The 18,831-nt window shown below is 38.1% G+C and overlaps 1 protein-coding gene across 1 annotated transcript in view; it reads right to left on the bottom strand.

Annotated features, from left to right (window-relative positions):
* LOC139740508 (hyccin-like) overlaps nucleotides 1–18,831 on the bottom strand; it is a 71,968-nt gene that overhangs the window by 32,124 nt on the left and 21,013 nt on the right. Inside the window, exons 4-5 of the mRNA XM_071651100.1 lie at nucleotides 5,112–5,240; nucleotides 931–975 (exon numbers count right to left, since the gene is read on the bottom strand). Coding sequence (XP_071507201.1) covers nucleotides 931–975; nucleotides 5,112–5,240 — 174 coding nt within the window. The remainder of the gene's footprint in view (nucleotides 1–930; nucleotides 976–5,111; nucleotides 5,241–18,831) is intronic.

Here is an 18,831-nt window from a genome sequence, read left to right as displayed (position 1 = left end):
GGCAGTGCAATTGTACTGAAGTAAAGGAAGGAGGTGTGTCTCATTTCAGCGCTTCCTATTGGCTACATTCTTGAACCCATTTTATAATTAATCATATTAGTCTATTAGCAGTGATTGACAGATGATGTCATAGAGAGAATCTTTGTTTGGAAAGTTTTGATGCGCATATCCACATAATCTGAAGAAAACTAGCAGAAAAATTATTATGAAAAATATGCCATGTACTTAGATATTCTTTTGGCCGCCGAAGTGACACTCACAGTATTATAAATCACGACAAATCATCATGCATAATTTGCATTGCATAGGTCCTATAATGCTCCGAGAATATGACATTAGATTGTAAATGATATGGCACGCAAACTGTTTGTCAATGGTAATGAAAGGGTTATAGCCCAAGCAAGTTTCCCCAATACTAATATTCTTCTTTGTATGGCACAGCGTGCCTGGTTGATACCATTTTCAGACTACCGCCAGTCAACTGGGTCAAACCATAAGCCCCTGACACCATTCGCCCGCTTTATGGGGTCAACCACTTCACCTGGTTAGCATCATACTCTTTGCTGTGAACGAATTAAAGTGGGTTCTTTTATGTGCATGAGACGTGACTAACTTACACACGAGTCCTTCATTTGATGTCCTATCCGAGGGGCAGAGCGTTTTGCCTCTTACGAGGGGGGACAGCATGATCACGCACAACATTGGTCAGCTAGACGCAACGGAAATCAAACTCGAGCCATTTGATTGTAAAAGCAAGTCGATGATAATCAATCAATGTATGAATCTACACGTTGTAAGTCATCATGGATGATTAGGTACAGTGTGATCACAGATATTGACTGATGTTTCCCATGCCAATGAAGAAATGATTTCATTACGATATGAAAGCAGATTTAATAGGCTCTTCAGATGGCACTTGTGGTGACTTACCAGGTTGTAGATTCCCAGCAACAGACTCTCCACACGACCAATATTCTGTGACGCACAAGAGAAAAGAGACTGGATTTAATTAAATGTCCTCATACTAGTCAGCTTCGACTGTTGATTACACGTTGATTTGAGTCAAAATTAAATTTTAAAAGGGTTTCTCCTAGGCATCAAATTTATTGTTCCTCCAGCTGCTTCATCCAAGCATATTACAAACATTACTAATCATATGTTTGTTAATATTCATCACACTCATTTTTTCTCTCATTATCTTTGAAAGATACACAATAGATTTAGTTCACTAAAGAGCAAAAAAAAAAAAAAAACTTCTTAATCAACAAAATTGCAGGATGGTATCTAATATATTAAGTTCATTGTGAATTGCATGTTTTCGTTGTTAGAATTTTTCAGTAGGATACAGATCATAATGAAAGCTGAGAAAACAACCTACACACAGTGTCTCAGAACACTATGGAATCTCTGAAGATGAAGAGATCGAAGTGTACCCTCAGTCTAGTTATATCAGGTGCAGAGTAACGTCATGGTAAGTTTATACTGAGTAAGGTATATTGGATGGAAGTGTGTTACAGGTGCAACTGTGGTTGGGTATTTTCTTGAAACACATCAATTATATCAAATACAAAGGGCGCAGATCTGGGCCCCGTTTTAGCAAAAGATACAATCAATTATAAATTTCCTTAACTTACAGCCTGCCATAGACTTACGATAGACCAATTATAACTCTTCATAAAACAGGGCCCAGGTCTACTGAGCATTTCAGATTCTTTCTTTCTGTCAGAAAGCAATCCGAGAGTTACATAGAGGAACAACCTTATGGTCAGGGGAGTTTCACATCAGTATTAGAAAGACGATCAAATCTCTCCTCAGTATAGTTTACTATATTACATGTATGCATAGGCCAAATGTCATGGTTAATTCTATGAGAATTGGCAGGGGCAGATGGAATGATGGTATAGCATACCTGCCAACCCTGAGACATAATAAATCTGAACAAACAAAGAAAAATTATTTAAAAATCTGAACTTTCATAAATTTCATATACTTTACTATTAACAGATATTTACACCAAAAAAAAATATCAATCAGAACACATTGAAATTAATGTGTTTTCTATCAGTGAAAAACCTTAATATTCAGATTGAAACCCAACAGTTGGCAGATATGGTATAGAGGGCTTTTTACACTTGTGTTTCTTAACCCCGGACTTTCTCTGACCCAGGACTATCGTTAGTCCCGTACCAATTTTTTCAGCTTTTTACACTCGCCAATTAGTCCCGTACTATCTCTTGTCTGGGGCTAAGGAGAAAACTGACCTTTTTACACTCGTATTTCTTAGCCCCGGACTTTCCAAACCACATGAATACTCATAATTACGCTGTGTACTGTACACGTACACGCACGCACCGGCAGCACTTGATTACCTCGTTTCTGATTGGTCAGTGAGGGTCGGACTTCGTCTCCGTCGCTTAGCCCAGGATTATTTTTTCGTTCTGTTTACACTCACTTGCTTGGCACCGCAATTGCGGTGCTAACCCCTGCTATTTTGCAGGGCCAGATAGTACCGTACTATCGGTGGGGCTAGCCCACTTTGGCAAAAACGAGTGTAAACAGAAAGTGGGCTAAGGATAGTCCCGTACCAACGGTGGGGCTAAGGCCCCCCCTTAGCCCCACCGTTGGTCCGGGGCTAAGCAAAAATTTACAAGTGTAAAAAGCCCTTTGGTGTGGGGGCAGCAGGAATGACTGCCTGAATGGAGAAAGGTGACTATTACATAATAGGGTGGACCAGCTGCTACAGCTCCACTTCCAGTCACCCCTTATTGTGCTGTCAAGATGTTTGATTTAATCTAAAGATAAACCTAAAGATCACAGAAAACGATAACTTAAAATTCCAGATTCTAATAGCTTTGATAATGTCATTCTGCATTGTCATGCAACTTAATGGTATTCAGCAATAGGATACATGTTATCTAACAAGATATTCAAAAATTAAATAAGATAGATGTAGAGCTTTTGTAACTGTGTTTCAACCATGCTGAAATAAACATTCGTGCAGCATACCGCTAATTCTGCTTCAGTGTATTTCAGAAGACTGACATAGCTTTACTGAGCAAAAATGAAATGTACAATGTTTTAATCTGATAAAAGGAAAAATTTCAGCCTTTTTGCTTGAGAAATGAGGCAGTCAGCGAGAGAGCGTGTCAGTTTGAGCCGTACACAAAGGACAGGCTTATTTAATAATTCACACACGTTCTTGCACCTGGGAATGCTGATAAGTGAGTGAAAAAGCTACAGTTGTAGATTAAGATTCTCTGCAAGTCTCAACTGTTGTGTGAGATTTTGTAAGAGCGTGCGAGCGTTTCTGCCTGAAGGAGATGGCACGAAATTTCTGTCGACATACATGAAATCCTTTCTTCATCTTTTTCTTCTTTGTTTGGTCAGTTTCTGTCTTGTCCTGTGACCTTTGTCGGTCAAAACGCTTTTGCCGTTCCCTATGCCACAATCCTTCACCAGATCTAATCTAGACTGTCATTCTGGTATTAGAGATACATACAACATGATGTTTTTGCATGCATCTGTGTGCATGGTGCAATAGTAAATTGCTAATACACACACCATTTTGTCATTTCTCATATCTACAGTCATCAGCATGCTGCAATGATTCAACACTGGGAATACAGAACCTTTAATTCTATGTGAACATGTCGATAAACGGGAGGAAAATAAAGATATTGTAATTTACGGTGTATCCACTGTGGCAATATCATGCTACCATTTTTATTTCCTACCAGAAATTTACTGCAAGATCAAAATCTAAATTTTCACACTTTGCTCCCCCGTAGTCCAACAGCATCATCAGAGAGAGCCGATCTTGAGCGAATAACTGTAGGGCAATTTGACTGTGTCCAATTTCATACCATGTATATTCAGAAAGAAACATGATCTGTTTGGGGTTTTTTCTACCTTCTTTTGGTTTCCTGCTCTACTTCCCTCGAAGGATGTAATGTTAGTCTTGTGATATTAACATTACTATCATAATCATCTTAACTTGCAAGTCTACTAAAATATATAATGCAATTCAAAACATGATAATTTGTGGCATTAAATTTTCGCGAATTGGAGCCGACGGCCTGTTTCGCAGCACGAAATTTTTGCAAATTACAACTGGCATCCAATGTATCGTAGTGTAGACAAGACCTTTCATGTGCATTTCAATATCGCGAATCTTGGCTCTGATCATTCAAGCATTGAGAATTTAGGGTTTCTGGGACGAACACTGAAATAGGGCTTTCTATAGATCAGTCCGTACAGCTAGCATCCTCCGGTCTCGGGTTCGAATCCCAATGGAATCCCATTTTCTTTGCTCAATATTCCTCTAATAAAAAATATTCATTTCTGGTCAGTTTTTCTGTTTGCGTTTGTTTCTCTCACTGAATTTGCAAACTTAAAATGCATGCAAACATTTCTGGTTTAATAGTATGTGAGGGAAGGGGAAGTTTAAAAAGGTGAGGACGGGGGAAAAAATGGAGAAGAGATGGGAGAGGAGAAAAGGGATTGGAAGATGAAGGGGAGAGGAAAGAACGGGTGGAAGGGGGATGGAAAGAGTAAGGGGAGGGGAGAGGGAAGAACAGGTGGAAGGGGGATGGAAAGAGTAAGGGGAGGGGAGAGGGAAGGGCAAAAAACAGATCGACAGAGAGAAGAAAGGGGAAGGTAAAAAGGAAAGGAGAAGGAAATGATCTGAGCGGAAGAGGAAGGGGAAGGGGAAGAAGAGGGGAATATGAAGGGGAAGGAAAGAATGAAGGGAAGGAAAAGAGAAAAGGGAGAAGAAGGGGGAGTAAAAAAGGAAGAGGGAGGGCGAGGAGAGGGAGCTGGGTAAGAGAAGATAGGAAGGAAAGACAAGGTGAGGAATGAAGAAGTTCAGGAAAATGGAAGGGGAAGAGGTAATAAAGGAAAGTAGAACGGGGGATGAAGATGGAAGGGTAGGAGGTGGAAGGGGGAACGGGGGATGGGGAAGATAAGGAGAAGGTGAAGAGAAAGAAAGAAGGGGGAGCCATGAAAAGGAGAGCAGAGAGGGTATGAAGTTTGGATGGGAAGCAGGAAAAAAGAAAAGAAAGAGGGTACGGGATACTTGTAAGAGCTGGTTTGGGTTTACAATGTACGTTTACCTCTTGCATGGCGATGGAGCGGAGGTATTGCCAAATGAGGAGAGGAGTGAATTGGATGCAGAACCTCTTAAGTTCAAGGTGTCCAGATCGATAGAACTCGTACAGCTGGCTACACACTGAGTCCTGGTACTGAGGTGAGACAAAAGAAAAGGAGAAGAAAAAGGAGAACAAAATATTTGAAACATTTGTATCACAATATAAATAGGGTACTGTAAAAGTGGAAATTTTCGCGGTGTTGAAATTTTCACGCATTTCAAGCAACCCTAAACTAGCGCGAAAATAAAAGCATGCAAATATTTTTGTTTGCCATATGTTCCAGTAGTTGATGTCTTGATTCCGCGGAATTAAAAACATGCGAAACTCTTCTTACCCGACCGAGCGCGAAAAATTAGTCGCGCGAAAATATCCACTTTTACAGTATATTTCATGGTATGGACACTTTTCAAAATTCTGCACTGTACTGAACTACACAATCGGTCATGTAGCTTGAAAGGAAGAATATGCATATATTTGTGGGGGTATCAAAATGAAATTATACGGATGTATAATGCTATCCATGACATTTGCAGTATGTACATAAGAATTTAAATGAAATTTACCTCCTGGAACAAATTATATTTTGTACATACTAAATGCAAAGAGGTGACTTATGTGAAACTGCACACTGCATGTCTAAGAGCTTCCAGTACTTTGCAAAGACATATTTGCACTCTTTCGTATTCATTTTTTTGACATGAATCTAGAAGGGGAAAATACCTTAGTGAGCCAGCATTATGCCTAAAGATCTGAACAGACACAAAGGAATTGCACAATGTAATGCGCCACCAGACAGTGATCTACGGTTGCTTGTGTACTAGCAATATGTAAATGAACATAAAGTGGTTTCATCTTTGTAGCGGAGCATTTCCCTGGCACGGTCCATCACATCCCAGGATGCATGTACCTTTCACATCGCCTTTCCCTCCTCCTACTCCCTACTCAAACATAATTCGCTAATGAGAAGATTGGATGAGGCTGATTAATTGATAACATATTCATGGCACTACGGGAGCATTCCTGGTGATTAGATTCTCTTTGGTATGAAGAATCCTATCTGTTCATGGTCCAAATACTGTATCTCATATCTGTTTATGGTCCAAACACTGTGTCTCATACCATGAAGTTGCAGAGCAACTGTATAGTCTGTACAAACAGATTCCACACAGCTTCCAAGTCTATATACACCTCTCTCACAATGCGGAAAGGAAAATATCACTGATGAAAAATGAAATGTATTTCCTGAAACAAAGAAAAGCAACCACAAACTTAATTGCAATAAAAGAATCTTCCCATGAACGTGGCATTCAACCAGAGTTATGCAGCATGAAGTTCCTAATCAGGCACCAAAAATATTGCAGGCAGTTGAAATAATGACTTCATATTCAACTATTTACAACAAAAAAAGGTGATCAGGGGGGGAAAAAAGAAAACTTATTTGCAACCATTTCAGTGTGCCAGAATAAAACTGTATTTGGCAATATCTGCTAGTGGCAGAAAATATTGATACAATTCATTTGGGACAAGCAACTCAAATGTGATGTAAAGCATATCCTCAACGAGGGAATGCACATCATAACAATTTCAATTTCTAAATGTGCTGGTTGAAGACTAGTCCTAAGCATTCTTGGGCTGGAGTAAATAGGAAATGCATGTTATAAGAAAATCAGTCCGTTTTCAACGGGTTAAATGTTAGTGAACTATTGTACTTTGAAACCCAGTCTGATATTTATCAAGACATTGTCTCTTAAAGAAGTGTAAACCATAAAAAAGCAAGATATTTTCGCAGCATGAGTTTTCACAAATTGGAGCTGATGGCATTGTTTGCGGCATGAAACTTTTACAAATTGCCAGTCAAGAACTGTGGTATTTGATGCACAAAGTGTAGACAAGCACTTTCATGCGCATTTTAATTTTGCGAATCTTGGCTCTCACTAAATTTGCGATATCAAAATACACCTGAACATTTCTGGTATTACAGTACTCTTGTCCTCATTACCTTTAGGCTTCAAGCCAGACTTTGATTAGGCTTGTTTACTTTCACCAAAACAAAGAGCTGATCTGTGATGAATATAAGTACTCCAGTGCACACCATTGCAAAATTCACTAGATCTCAAAGAGAGCAGGCTGAAATTTGACTGAGGTCAACAGGCAAAATAAGTACTGGTACCTAGGGGTCTAGTGGAGTGTACGGGTACGAGGGTTTTTTTGTGTGTGTGTGGGGGGGGGGGGGTGTAAAATATCAAGTCCTCCATCAAATGTTGGGAACTCGAAGGGGATGGGTTACATACATTGGAGAGGTGGGGACTTAATTAAAATGTCAGCCGAGTCCACACAGTCTGACAACTAGCTACGAGTTTATTCCCGACAAAGATTGATCCGGGACGGATCGCAGCAACGACAGGTCATGCAGACTTTTTCCCCAGAGGGAAAGGAGATAGTATTGCCGGCCACGCAGGAGCTCACGGCGGATGCAGCAAGAAAGAAATAGAATTCAAATTCAAGCTTCCATACCTTCCCTTAAGGTGAAAAATGAATACACCAAAAATTGACTACAAAGTATGAATAAATGCACACAGACATAAATGTGTGTGTGTGAGTGTGTATCAAATGCTAATACAAGGATAATGACATCCTTTTTACATTCTATGCACTTAACTACACAAAGGAAAGTGGCATACTCTAAATAAACTTGTACATAATATGCAGTTATTTATCTGCATGTTTTGTACAATGATTTCAACACTGAAACGAATATGAAATCTGCGGAGGCAGATACCGGTATTCTAGGCTAGGAGACTATCCATCTCAACCTGATATATACATACATAAAAAAAACCTGACCCTTTTTTACTGTCAGTGAAGCTCCTATTAACACCAATCTTGCTGGGCAATCAGCTTCGGCAAGGTCTCTTCCGCCGTTATCAGTCCACGAAACATGGCTGATGCATTATGTATGACCACACATAACTCATCCAACACATGGGTAGCATCGCCGTGACTGCTAAAGAGAAGCACATCACATTCCGTAACTACTGGATTGATGAATAATTTTTGGAGCGCAGTATTGATAAATCAACCTTATTTCGTGTTGTTGGCTTTGTTCAGATCATAATCATCTTCTAGTCTCAAAAAAAAAATAGGCTGAAAATAAAAAAAGGGATGTTTGTTTGAAAATCACAGTGTCTGAAATTATACATAACTATACCTCCTTCTATGAATGTCAATATCAATTTGGGCAATTTGAAATTTAAACATTTTAAAGGTCGCTACAGATGATGAATAATTGTTTATGGTATTTATCTAATGTGTCAAAATGCCTATCTACACACTTGATTTTATCTCAATTTCAAAAACCCACTTTCTCTGCACTGTTTATCTCATAATCATCTTTTCAATACTTTTATAGGTCAATGTCTTAAGATAGTAAAAAAAATAATAATAATAATGTATCAGGTACATAACTTACACCAAAGAAAGAAAAAATAAAAGAATTGTGTTATGGAACCAAAACCAGAAAACTAAACCTTGGCAGCTTTTTCAGGCTTTCATTGGAACTGCTCACACAAGCATAAATTATGATCTAAGAAAATGAGAGAAAAAAAAAAGACTGAGTATTCTTTTCTCTGCAAAACATCACATGGGGTAATTTGGTGTGTCAATGAAGACAAATGAGGTTTACCACATAAACATCTATCACCTCGCTAGTCACGAAATGATGATGACGACCAGCCAACCGTGGGGCGCTCGCTGACAAGATAACTTGAGGTGAGCCCTCGGAAGTGGGCAGTAATTGCACTATGCAACCACGATTAGCAATCTGCATAAATCATCTGGATTCACAGGCAGACGATGATCACTATTGCATCTCATCGTATCAGTCGCTCTGATCCTGCTTTCCTCTCCATCTCTTTCTCCATCTATCTCTCGTTCTATCTTTCCATTTTTTTCCCTTCTGTCTTGTCACCTTCACATTCTGTAATTGCTTCATAAAATCACCTCTCTGGTGAAACTTGATAACTCCCATCTCTCCGTGAGCTGTCCTCAGGATATTTAAGGACACCAGTGTGAGAGGCATCTGTCTGATGAACACCTCACACTCTCCCTCTCTTCCCTCTCTTTTTCTTCTTTTCTTTCTCTCTCTGATTGCTTTAAATCATCTTTCTCACACTCTCTCGCTCTTTAAAGGGGGGAGTCCATCATATCTTGCTTTGTATGAAAACAGAAAAATCACAGAAGTACTGTAGATCAGTTATGTCTTTTTTTTTTTCTGGGGGGGGGGAGATCTCACACACACACACAGTTATGAACTGATAAAGGTTTAAAGAGTAAGACAAAATGGCAACCCTCTGTGACGTAGGTGTTAAGCAGCTCTCCATTCGTTTTAATTTGTATGCACAAGATTTCACGAATTTTAATTTTTCTAAAATATTCTGGTACAGACAGTTCTAACATATTTGCTGAGGAAGACATGCAAGAATGTATAATTACTCCCATCATATGCCAAAAACAGATCTGTAGTATTTTTTTTTTCTCATGACATGCGAAAAATGAAATTTTGTTACTTTCTGTGTACAAATGGAATGAAGAGCTGCTCAACATCTATGACATGTATATTCTTTTGCAAATTCGTCTTGCTCCCTGAACTTTAACAATTAAGTACTATTTTTGTGTGTGTGTGTGATTCTCACCCTTGGACTGTAGCAATTTTTTTTTTCATACATTTGAACATCACTATTCAGCTCAGTTAGAAAAGTTTGATAATACATACATATCTGAAATTGATCTACCAAATCATCAGAGCAGTATCTTTAAAACAAGTACACAAAATAGCAGTTGCTTTTGTTTCCAATAGAAGCCTTTCTAACCACACCTGCAAAATCATGAAATATAATCAAAGGCAACAAAAACAAAACAAAACTATACACTCATCAGTGAGAAAAAATCTCTTGAAAAGAAAGTGACAAGATTCTGATTTTCTTTTTTTAATGCAAGCAATTGGCAATAGCCTTCCATTGACGTATAAGTGCCATGATTTCAGTGCTTTTTAGTAGTAGTAATAAATAACAAAAATCATGGGTATACTTACTCATCCATGTCCATGATTGTGTATTTTTATCATGGCTATTACTCTAAACACTGAATAATCAGTGTGCACTTATAGTGACAAAGGGCAATTTGTCATCAATGTGACAGAAAAATAACTCAATGCAAGAATTATCATTCTCACAGATTCTGACACTTCTCAACAATATTCATGGCACTTTCTTTTCCCCTACCTCATTTACTGTACATTTGGTTGTTGACCTACAAGGAAAATGTGCTTGATGTAAGAATCATTATTTTGAATAAGAATTCTGACTCTTTCTCAACAACTACTGACATTTTCCTTTCCCCTACCTCACCTACATCTGGTTGTTGACTTGCAAGGAACACATACTTAATGCAAGAATCATAATTTTCAATAAAATTCTAACTCTGCTCACCAATTTACGGCACTTTCCATTTCCCTACCTCACTTACAACTGGTTGTTGACCTACACGGGAAACATACTCAATGCAAAAATCTTCCCTTTTTTTGGATAAGATTCTGACTTTTTCTTAACAATTCATGGCACTTTCCTTTTCCCTACCTCCTTACAAGTGGTTGTTGACCTACGAAGAGAACGGAAAGCGGAGAAGATCATGATGGATTCAAAACTGCTTCAAGGACAGGAGAAATGCTAAACCTTACCTCTAACCTTTCCATCATTGTGAAAGTCACTATTCAGTCAGATCACTGCATCTTCACAATACATCAGCGGCGAACACCACACCCATATATTACAATATTACATAAAAATACACTACCAAGTCTGTCGGTTGCATTTCATATCAGTTTGAGCTAAACTACAATGCAAATTCTTGTGTCCATATACTTTGAACAATCATAGTCCTTACATTGTATATTGTAGATCACAAGGAATGAGATGTCAATGGGGAAAAAAATCAAAATAGTTTCATACTTTTTCTGCACTGACTTCACTTAAAGAGAAAACTCATCAATATGATTTTCTATCATTTCTGCTTTTTAACACTTGCTTACATGATCTGTAGGTTTTGTAGTCTATTGTTTTTGAAACAATCTCTCCAGTAGATATTGCATAATTCACATCTAGTCTTAGATTATCACTGTTTAACCATGAAAGTACATTAAAGCAATGCAGCCTTTTGGAGTCTCGGAGCAGAGTGTCCCAGAAATCGTGTTCTTAAAGTTTCCTATGCTCAATTACGTATTGGTTTTTCTCTTTGCAGTTGCAAAAGGAGTATTAAAGCCAATCAACCATCAAATGATTCCATCTGCTAGCAGTTCCATCATTGATTTATGACATCCAAAAAAGACGAGAGAAAAAAATACTTCTGCATTCTGTATTCATACACCATCTTATACATGTACATAGATATTTATAATAATGTACTGAAAGCTCACAGGAAATGAGCAAACCCTGAAGACGCTAAGGGTATATATCCATTCTATTCAATACTCTATACCAAACTAACAGGTGTTTTCGTGTCTTCTTGTTTTCCTACACTTGTAAATGCCCACAACAGCTCAATTTGATATTCATTCAAGACTTCACAAAAAAAAAGAGAAGATTATCTGAAATGTCACTGCATATAAATAAAACTCTGGGATATTATTAAATATTGATGCATAACAATACATATTAATCAGTTTGATATATCTCTCTACTGAACCAAGGGACACATCAAAAGGCGCTCAGAAAAAATTCTCTCAACGCTATCTGCTAAATTACGCATTGTGAATATTTATATCATGCATCACCCGGCTCATGGGATTTTAAATCACATAAATCACAGCTGCAAATTCACATGATTTGGGGCTTTGCTTTGGTTTTTAAATGAAAAAAAGAAAACACTGTTTTGAAATCAATCAATGAATCATAGCTATATCATATGTCCCAAAAGGATTACAACAGGACCCTCCGCAACAATAACTTTAAAAGTATTTAATTTTAAAATTCAAATACAATTTCAGGGTAGGAAACAATAACTTATTACCAACATCTTACAGAAAACCCTATCTGATTTGCTTCAGTGGTCAAAGAGAAATGGGGATTTTTGTAAAGCATGTCAGGAATCCCTTTCCTCCAAGTTCTGTCCATTGTGTTCACATATTAATACATGCAGTTCCAAGAGCATTCAAGTGCTAAACATGGAAGAATCAGACCCATGACATGCTTTTAACAATAATTCATATTTCTCTGTGACCACTTAACCAAATTGAATGGGGTTTTCTTCAAAATATAGCTAAGATATACTTTAATAAGACCCTGAAATAGCATTCAGACAGTTCAATCATATTGGAAGTTATCAAGGCAAAAATCAGATTGCAATTTTTTTGGGGGACATACTGTACATGGGCAAAAGAACGCAGGGCTCAACACTAACTTTTTTCTCTCGTGGCCCCTTCAGGTTACTTAGACCCCGTTTACAGTGCGGGGCTGGGCCGAGCCGCGGCCGAGCCGCGGCCGAGCCCAGCCTCAATTGCGGGGCCGAGCCCCGCAATTTTGTCCGTTTACACAGCCGGGCTCGGCCGCACTTTTGATTCAAACCTTTCAATATTTTGTCATAGTGGTGCTCTGCTTCTAAATAAACGCAATTTGGTATAGTCTGGTTTTCAGACCCTTTGTCAACTGAATTCCGTGGCGACGAAGTCGCCGTTCAGGCAAAGGCCTTTGCCGAAGGAAAAATCCTTTGCAGGACAAAACCACCTTAAACTATACTAGTTTTTCTACATTGAGGGGGTTAATATCCTGAATAGCGAAATAATACGAGCAGAGGGTTTGGAAGGCAGACTAAAATTGGCTGCACATTTGGCCCAATATGCGTTTACACTGAGAAAAGGCCGGGCTTGGCCGCAACCGAGCCGCAGCCGAGACCACCTCCAGAGCATGGCCAAATGCGCGGCCAATTTTGGCCCCGCATTTGGCCTTTTGCTCATTTACACTGAAATGAAGGTGGGCTCGGCCGCGGCCGAGCCACGGCCGAGCCTCGCACTGTAAACGGGGTCTAAAAGCCTTGAATATCAAATTTTGGTGGCCCAAAACAGATTATCATGTAGTGGACCGAAATAAAACATCTACGTGAGCATTTATCAACTCACTTCTGGCACAGAAGTAAGGTTTCCAAGCAACTTATAGGGAATTTTGGACAGTTGATAAATGGAAAGCTGTTTTGATTTTGTGGTTAAATATACATTTCTGCAACACACACAAGAAATGAGATTGCAAACTCGTTTGAGCCAGAAACTTGTTTCAGTAGAGTTGATAACGCAAAGCCATTTTGAAACGTATTTATAGCTTGGACCGGTCCATGCCAGCTACTGCCAATGGCTGAGCTCGCTTCACATGCTCATTATAGCCATCATACAGCGAGAGGGCCTTGACAAAAGGCTAGAGAGTAGGAGACTATGTTTGGCAACCACACGATACGCTCATGTATGTTGTTTGCGTGTGCTGAGCAATACTACTGTTTCATGGAAAGGTGTAAAACTTACAGTCTCCCCGCAACATATGATTTTTTTTTTCCATCTTTAACTGATTTTTGTCTTTTTTTACCATAGACCTACAACAAAAATGGTCATTCAACGCAAAATAGTTCTACTGACCCTTTCACCCACCATGGACCTACGAGAGGTCCATGCACCAACTGATCCCTCAAGTTTGTTTTAATTTTATCTAATGAATCTGTCAGTATCAAAATCAAGGCAGGCAAGGAGTGGATTTGCACTTTAAAACCATCTGCCTTCACATATCAGCAGAAATTTGTGAGAATTCCAAAAGTAGGGCCATTTTGCTACTTTCAGGAAGTCGAGATTCATTTTCTCCTCCCGGGAGACGAGTTGCGCCACTGCTCGCTTTTTACCAAATACCTGATCCCATGAGACGTCGACTGCGTAAAACTTCCTACACCGCTGACGCACGTTTCCATGGAGACGCATCAACGATTCGCATCGTCAACCGGCTAAACCTAACCCGCCCACTGTGGAGCTCAAACTGCACTCTCTCACCCGATTGAGTTACTGCCACTTCATGGAGATGTCATGATGACAACAGAAAGAAACAGAGGCAGAAGGGGAATTCATAATTTTATCAGTCTTGGGTTGAATCAGCGCAACTGTGTTAAAAGATAACTTGGTGCAGAAATAAAATGTATCAAGCTCGTATGCACATTGCATATTGTGTAGTCGCAGACCACTGTAGATATCTAATACAGAGGGTGCACACCAGGAACTATATCAAAAGAAATATTATATATTATTTCTCGTCACATGAAATTGTCAAGGATATGTACAAATCTATGCACGCAATGATAAAAAATTGAAAGATCGATCAACACTTAAAATCATCAAACAAGAATTTATACAAACATCATAATTCATTAATTAGGGATTTTACTTTTTGCAAATTTGTAGAGCTGACTGATATTCACAAAATTTACAACTCACAAAATTGTTGCATCCTATATCATGATTGGGCTGATATCAGTCTAAATGAGTCTAAATGTCTAAAATCACCGACTTCTTTTTGGAAAAGAGAAAATATTCACTTTTCATTCCATTCTTGTTGTTCCTGATTGCACACACAACCACTCGTGAAACTGTCTTAAAGGACAAGTTCACCTTCATAAACATAAGGATTGAGAGAATGCAACAATATTGGTAGAACACATCCGTGAAAGTTTGAGGAAAATTGGACAATCGATGCAAAAGTTATGAATTTTTAAAATTTTTGTGTTGGAACCACTGGATGAGGAGACTACTACAGCTTGTGAGTCAAATGCATACAACAGTATAAAGAAATGGTAAAGAAAATTCAACATGATTTCACTTTTTTTGCATAATAATAGAGCACTTGACTTGCCTCTTTCTAAAGGCAGGGGGAATAATATTACCCATAACATTTGTCGGTAACGAGTCGGGGGAATGTGTACTTTTTTCAAAAGATGAAATTTTGTGAAATTCTCTTTATATTTTCTTTATATTGTACACATGTGACATCTAAGTTATTCACACACTGCAGTAGTCTTCTCATCCAGCGGTTACTGCACAAAAACTTCAAAAATTCATAACTTTTGAACGGATTGTCCAATTTTCCTCAAACTTTCAATGATGTGTTCTACTAATTTTGCTACATTCTCTCAATCCTTATGTTTATGAAGGTGAACTTGTCCTTTAATGTCCCAAATTGCAAATTATCATGCTCGAGAAATTTATGGTATATATACACCTATTCAACGGAAGCCATCTTGTCACTGTTTGTAGAATGCAGCAAGGAGCTACATTGTGTACATGTCTTATAGCTCCAAGAATGCACTAAGGGTGCACATGATGCATCACGCGTTCCCCCAGGGTACCGTAGTACCCCGGGGTACTACGTTGTGTAGCGCCACCTCAGCCGCAGAGAAATGCATGCACTGTGTGTGTGTGTGCATAGTCATCCCCATGCCACTGCATGCTATACTATGCATGCATGGCACGCTGTTCTAGCAATAGTGTGTGCTTCAGTGCAGTGCAGTGGCTAACGCGCGTTAGCTTCGGCACCACTTTTTGGCAACTCAGGGTACAACCTTTTTAAAAAAATAAATAATTCAACAAAATGGCTGATTTTTATTTGGTACCCCAGGATACCATTTATGTCATCATATGTTCAACTTTTCTGTGTCATAATCAGCATTTTGAAACATGACTAGTGCAAAACAGGGCTGCCTCCCAACTATTAAACCTTGTTATAATCAGCATTTCAAAATGCTGATTACAAATGTACAATTGTTGACAAAATAAACACAAAAAAATTCCTATGATTGACGTACACACACAGGTGTGCTTGTGATATTAAACTGCATTAATAATAGACATATGCTGGCCACTTTCATAGCCATTTGAAACGTGAACAATGCACAAACTCAATTCAGAACTTCTGAGAAAGTGCACGCCCCAATTTGACCTGCCTGCTTAGGTCAACATAGCAACCGCAAATGCTCTTTCTTGACCTAAACAGATTTTTTACAAATTTAAAAAAAGCGCAGAAACAGTACCCCTGTAAATAGTATTTTGGATCAGTGTTTTGAATTGTTGCAGTGTTACAGAACATAAATTCTGCCTTTGCTTTGAAAATTGAGCATAAACTCACCTTAAAGGGTGTGTACAGTCCTGGTCGAGGTGAGGATTTAGCTTTTAACGTTTTGCAAGATATTCAGAAACTACTCTATGAGACATCAAAGAGCATGCAATTTTAAGGGATATCAAAAGTTTATTTGATGAAAATCAGTTTTTAAATGGCTGAGATATCCCAAAACAAGGTGAAACAAAGAGATCCTAATAAAAGCTGTGGCTTGTTGCTTTTTATTATTATCACTTTTTTGGATATCTCAGCCATTTGAAAACCAATATTTATCAAATAAACATTGAATCCTTCTTAAAATTACATGCTCTTTCATATTTCATAAAAGGTTTCTCATTATCTCACTCAGGAATGTTAAAAACATGAATCCCCACCGCAACCAGTACTGCACAGTCCCTTTAAAGTTTGTCTGTTCCAAGTATATGTACTGGAGTATACTGCCCTCTCTGGGGCTTTCACATTTTTATTCTGTGTGTGTGTGTTGTGTGTAAAAGGTTGGTAGGAAACGAGACCTCAATGAGTTTCAGTGATCTATTCTCCAGAAATGTCATCTTTCAGGAGATGAGATCTATAGTGGGAGTGGAGCATGAAGCTTGGCAAATCAGCCAAACACCACCTGACTCTCTCTAGTCTGGGCTCAAGGCTGAATCCCTTTACTTTTTTCTTTTCCCATGATATACTGCGAAAAACATGAGTGCGAAACCCTTTTTTTCTGCCAAAACAATCATCCCATAAACAAATGAGTCTTGATAAGATTTGAATTCTGACCTATTTATTCAATTTTTTTTAAGATATCGCAATTGAAACACTAGTGAAGTATGCAACCTTATGCTATTGGTTACCAAACAATCAATCGTAGTGAGTCATTATGATTTTGATATAATTGTTTCACACCTCTGGAAGAAAGACTAGTTCACTCTAGAGTGTGTGCAGCCATGTAATTTGTGGCACATGATGGAATAAACACACATAACTTTTCTCCTGCATCATCCATATTTCATACACACAGAAGGTTTTGCATTGTAACCATTCTGAGAATGATAAAATGCTGAAGTCACAATTTTTTTCATGAAATCTCAAATACATACACACAGGTAGGCAGAAAGAGATAGCTGTGGATTGCATACACACTAATAATGACATGATTTGTCCAAATTTTCTTCCCATTGATCCTTTCAACTACAATTTCAATTTCAATTGTCATTACATGGCATGTCTCTTCAGTATGATCTAGCTCATTTAAAGTAGGAAATGTCAATATGAACACATCTCAAAAGTAAAGAGTTCACAAACTTTTAATATTATCATTACCTGCAAAACAAAGCAGCATTTTTTTTTTCAACTGTATGGTTGTTTCTAATTTCCACCACATTGGGCATGTACATGTAGCCTTCCTTTGCCATTTTTTCATAAACCCCAGATTCTAATTGATAATACGATCTGTTTTTGCCCCCAAATCCATTTGAAGATTGGATAGGTACCATACACATAACTTTTGCAACCACTCAAGAGAAAATCCAGGAGTCAGTAGTAGTGGCATTGTCTGGAAAATAGCTCCTGATGGAATTAATAAGGTATACACAAATTATTTTAGCATGTGCATTCTGCTTCAAGATAAGTCTTAAAGGGACAAAATGGTTTTAAAGCTGAGTAAAAAAAAAAAATATGCAAATAACAGATCATCTCCTCCTCATTATGGCTCCTGTTTAAAAAGAAATAATAATGATAAATGAAATATTACACACATGTTACCACCTTGAGTGTGGTTCGATAGCCTACACAATGAAGGAATTGCACACTGCCTGGACCAGTGTCAGTCAAAATATTCATCCACAATTTAATCTATATGGACAATGCCATTTCAAAAAAAAAAAGAATGAAAGAAAAAAACTGAACAAGTTTTTTTTGGAGTGCCTCAAATGTATACTGACTACAATTTCTGACAACAATAGCGTGAGTTCTGTCTTTTTCAATTAAAATAGTATTTACTTCCCACATTTGGCTGAGTGCTTAAAACTTGTGCAACAGAATTTCAAAGTGGTTCTTCTGACCTATTCAGGCCAAATTTCCATCTTGAAAACATCTGGAAGATTTGCAATTTCCATACTTTCTAAGCTTTCCAAGCTTTCCCTACCAGTGAATTCTCATTAATGAGGGTGTATGCTGCATCCTTGTAACAGAAACAGATGCCTCTGTAAGCAGCCGTTTCAGTATGTGCTTAAAAAAAAAAAAAAAAAAAAAGTACACATGTACACTTAAAGGGACTGTACAGTACTGGTTGAGGTGGGGATTCATGTTTTGAACATTCGTAAGTGAGATAATGAGAAATCTCTTATGAAATATGAAAAAACATGTAATTTTAAGAAGGATTCAATGTTTATTTGATGAAAACTGGTTCTCAAATGGCTGAAATATTATTAAAAAAAAGTGATAATAATTAAAGGTGACAGGCCACGCCTTTTATTAGGATCTCTTTGTTTCACCTTGTTTTTGGATAT

This window comes from Diadema antillarum, unplaced genomic scaffold (genome assembly GCF_040938485.1).
Source record: "Diadema antillarum isolate AM-2024a unplaced genomic scaffold, OU_Dant_1.0 seq00000856_RagTag, whole genome shotgun sequence".
NCBI classification, from domain to species: domain Eukaryota; kingdom Metazoa; phylum Echinodermata; class Echinoidea; order Diadematoida; family Diadematidae; genus Diadema; species Diadema antillarum.
This window is presented reverse-complemented; position numbering and strand designations above follow the sequence as displayed.